This window comes from Acipenser ruthenus, chromosome 18 (assembly GCF_902713425.1).
Source record: "Acipenser ruthenus chromosome 18, fAciRut3.2 maternal haplotype, whole genome shotgun sequence".
In the NCBI taxonomy this organism is placed as follows: Eukaryota; Metazoa; Chordata; class Actinopteri; order Acipenseriformes; family Acipenseridae; genus Acipenser; species Acipenser ruthenus.
The window spans coordinates 21,840,950-21,845,654 of NC_081206.1; the positions used below are offsets into that span (position 1 = coordinate 21,840,950).

At 37.7% G+C, this 4,705-nt stretch overlaps 1 protein-coding gene across 1 annotated transcript; it reads right to left on the minus strand.

Annotated features, from left to right (window-relative positions):
• Positions 1-54: 54 nt before the first annotated feature.
• Positions 55-4,296, minus strand: LOC117407127 (protein FAM181A-like). Its single transcript, XM_034011835.3, has 2 exons — positions 4,174-4,296; positions 55-3,811 (listed from the first exon to the last, which is right to left on the minus strand). Exon 2 carries the CDS (start codon positions 3,709-3,711, stop codon positions 2,821-2,823), a length of 891 nt encoding a protein of 296 aa, XP_033867726.1. The 5' UTR covers positions 3,712-3,811; positions 4,174-4,296; the 3' UTR covers positions 55-2,820.
• Between the last annotated feature and the right edge of the window lie 409 nt (positions 4,297-4,705).

A 4,705-nucleotide genomic window follows, 5' to 3' on the forward strand; every position in this document is an offset into this window, starting at 1 on the left:
TGTGAAATATATGTGTTTTATTACAGAAAGAAAGTCTTACAGATGTCACTTTTTTGTTAAATAATGAATCAGTGAACTATTTAACTGAAGAAAAATGAATGAATAAAGGAATAGCACAGCAAACCCTACTGGCCAGGCACTCCAAATGAATTAAATAAATAAATACATTGGTCTCTCCAGCAGTGTCAAATCTCATACTGATGAAAAAAGAACAGAGGGCTGTCAATAAAAGAGTAAGTAGCTTCAAATGGTGTTTTCTTACTGTTCTCTTACTGTACCTTCATATGAGTACTTCTTGCAATTACTCACCTAGTGTGCAGCAGTGTACTGGCATCAAAACCAAAAGAAAACTTCACCCAAACTAGCAGGTCCCTAGATGGATTCTTTTAAGACACTTGGTGATCTAGCTAGCCTATGTTACATATATCTATGGCAGACAGTTACAACCATAGAGCAGCTTCTGAAGTCTAGTGAAAGACAGAGCAGAAATCTCCCCTCTGAACCAGAACTCAACTAACACTACAGATCCCACGGCTGGTATAAGTTACAATAGTAGAAAAACAAACAAACTCCTGGCGAGTTAATGCTCTAATTCCTCCTTCCTCTTTGAAATGTGAAGAGGGTGAGCTTGAAACAAAATACTACTTATTAGCAGATATACACAGTGTACACAGTAAATATTTATACTTGACGTAAACAGAAATGGATGGGAAATGTCAGGACGTATTTCACAGACACCAGGCTATCACTGTCTGTTAGCGTGGGAAGGGATCAGACATGACCTAGGGTGAGCTCCGTGTCTCATTTCAGAATGTTATTCTGATGTGCCTCCAAAATAAACATTACTCTTTAAATCCCTTACCTGCTTATAATTCAACAGTGTATGTTCTGTATAATTATCTTTTTTGTTTCTGCTTAGATCGTTATTTGCTGTGCTTACAAACTATTCCAGCAAAAATTGCTTTTAAAAAGACACAAGGCTGAAGGTTGATTTTCTGAAGTGAGATTTTTCTGCTTGTGTTTTTTGTATCACATTCTCTCTTTGATTTGTGGTTGGACATGCAAGCAGACTCCCCCTAGTGGCCACACTATGGTAACTGTAATTTCTTTGGAATGCAGGTTTATTTTAATGATCCTTTAGTTGCTTTGATTACTGAAGAAAATGTGTGTTAGATTTGAACTAAAACAGCGTGGTAACTGTTTCAACTCAATGATCGTTGTTTCGTTATCTACAGTTCAAAACCAGTTATTCTCATATGGATCTCAAGTGTTATATATTGTAAACAACTATTTATCATGGTAGCACCTTTAATTCTGCTTGTTTCTTGCTAATACTTTCAAATGGGTTGATATACTGTGATTATCACTTTAAAACAATGGCAGTAAATGCACATGGCTTCCTACTGAGTTTCATAAGCTGACTGTTTTATGTTTTGTAGTTATTAAGCATTTCTCCAAGAGTTATATGTATAACATAACAGGAATAATAGCTATTCCACTGGAATTTTATAAGAATATGTGATCATTATTCTAAAGTGTAAGCACATTTTCCACAGCAACATAACCTGCACTGCATGACATATTTTAGAGACACATTTCGTTTCTTGGTAATGCCTGTCACTTAATAATAAGCTACTGTTTTCTTTTTCCTATTGAGGTCACTTAAGTTTAACCAATTGCAGGATCACATTCTATTACATTTGGAAAGCAATTCAAGACCTTTACCTTTGAAAATGAGATCAACATTGCTTCGAAAAGATCATACAAAATGAAAATAAATGACTTCTGTCCATTTCATTTAGAAAGCATATCTAATTTATTGAAATTGCTTTAGGAATTTACATTACAAGACCAATTAGGACATTTAAAAAAATGTTGCTGTATAACTTGAGTGAATGCAGTATTGTTTTATAGATACTCAATGACGTTTTCTTCCAAGCAATCCCTCCATTGCGAATTAATTAGTTTAATTCAAATGTCCTATTACTTCAATGATATATGCACATATTTAACATTCTACAAGGGATGCATGTGTCAGTACCAACATAAGCATAGAGTCACACATAACTACACATCTGAGATATGGTATTCACTAACATAGCTGAATTTGAAGTGTCTATATAGCCCTCTGCTGTGCAATTTATAGCATGGGTTGAGACAAAGACAGAAGGAACCATGTGGTTCTAGAATACTCAGGAAATATATATTTATATCAGTGTATTTGGTAAGTTTAATTCTAAATCAGAACTTCCCTGCCCTTATTTTTATAACTGAAATCTAATGCAATACAGTTCCTCAGTTGTTTTCCTTCATGCTGCCACAAAGGCCACACTATGAATTGAAATACCGGTTGTTTGGTAGTGAATGTATATATGCTTTATGGGTTTGATGGGATTCAGAGGGCATTATTGAAAAAGTTATCAGTAACTCATGCATCTGATCAGAGAATATTAATACAGTCAGTACTTGTCACACTGGTGATGAGGTTTAGAAAGTATTAGTAAAATGCATTAAAAAAATAAAAGTTCACATGCTTCTCACCCGTAAATGCAAAGTATGCACAGTCAGTGAATACACTTTGGGCTTATTTTTTGTCTCTTTCCTTAACATGTACAAATGTTAAAAGTGCTTATTCTTGTAACCATTCATTGTATTTAAGCCTTTTTAGAACTAGTGTTTTCAATTATTTTTACTTGTGCTTTTTTGAAAAAAATATTAACATTACTAAGTGATACTACACATTATTCACAAGACGCTTTACTCCAATGACCATTTACAACATGTGTTTCTGAGCCCACCGTATGTTCTCCTGTTTTTAATTTAAACAAATCCAAAAACACTGAAAATTGGCGAAGGAACACTCGGTTTTGTTGGGATTGGCTTCAAAACGACATGTGCGTGGCCCTTTTGTCCAATTATTGGGTCTTTTGAGAAGATGTGTGCCTCTGTCGGCGACGTCGAAGCTTTTCCCCAAAGTCCGACGTCAGAAAACCCTGACTGTGGCAAGACTATATGGCTTTGGTAAACGTGTTGTCCGTGGTACTGAAATGGACAGCAGCCACACAGGTTCATCCTACTGGTTAAGGAAGCCATCTCCAAAGTCACTGGCTCCTTCTCAGCTACGCTCTGTTGGATAGCAAGTGCTGAATGTGGCTTTAGCACCTCGGACCGCTTCTTTCTCTTCTGATCCTCGGATCTGTGGGCGGAGAGTCCACCGTCGCTGATAACCTGTTTTTTCTTCCAGACAGAATGGAAAGGCTCGTGCTTCTCCAAGCTATTGGCCGATCTCGGTTCTTCCCAGAAGGACGCAGGTAGTTGTCGTTTCCTCATAGGCACCTGATCTTGCCTAGCGTGGTCCCTTTCGTTTTTTAAGTTTTGTTCTGTGTTGATTGGCTCTTCACGTCCCAGATCCGACCCAAACGTTTCACTCAAGTGTCCCAAATTGATGTTCCGATTTGCATTCTCCAAGGCGTACACACCAGACTTGTCCTCCTGAGCCCTGGCAGTGTTTGATTCCGCTGACCTGGACGTGTGGCATCTGGGGATCCTGGAGTACTTTTGAGAAAAGCGTTTCAGTTGTTTCTGCAAATATTTCCTGTGGTCCACCGATCGCCTACACGGGGCCGATTTGTCCAATGCCGCCTTGATATCACTCGATGCCAGGTTCACAAAATTTAATAAAGTTTTCACCTCGCTGTCGCCGCATGCCATTTTCACATCGTAAGTATGACAAAATCAAATCATCCAAACACAATATATCACCAGCAGATTAAAATCTCAGCTTCGCTGTCCATTTTTTTCAGATACGCACCTGCAGTAAAATAATACAATGTTAGAAAAGTACAGGCAAGTGTGCTAACGATAACAAATACGTACAACTGCACAGATCCGCTTGGGCATATGACTAGAACCACCATTTTAATTTCTAAAAAAAAAAATGAAGGAAAGAAAAGAAAAAAAACATAGAACAGCTATAAATCCAGCAAAATCGTTATATTGTTTTTACCAGTATGTTAATAACTACTGCATTGGCCCAATATTGGCATTGTTGCCAACCATACATTGACAACTGCTTGCATGGTATAATAATAATAATAATAATAATAATAATAATAATAATAATAATAATCGTTTGGATTCAATAAAATCTATAGTTATTTATCAATGGATTACCCTGTGACTCTTCTGACGGCGTCCCAGTAGAGCGACTGAAGGAAAAAAAATAGTTTTACCACTTGAGCACTGTGAATGAATATAAACTGCTTGTAGTTATGGTGCTTTCTTCAGACCAATCAGCAAGCTCTTCCCGTACACAATACACCCCAATCAAGCACTAGCCTCACTCTGTCCCACATTCTTTGCCATCACAAATTGTTGTCATAGAAACTCTAAGAGAAAAGCAGCAAATGCGCTCCATTCTGCAACCCCCTCCCTACAAGGTATTTCTTTTTTTTTTTGGGGGGGGGGGGGGGGGGGGGGGGGGGGGGGGTAAAACGTCTTATACTGACGTTGTGCAAAGACTACTTAAATCTTTTATTCTTGAATATAACTTAAGTCTGTCTACGGGCTGGCAGTGGGCATGCTTCAGTGCAGCTAAACAATACTAGCTTTTACAGATCAGACTAGGCTACTTTTAACTGTTCTGATCTGGGCTTTTTTTTTCTCCAGGACTGATGTCTGAAGAAGCAGGATTGCAAAAGAACTG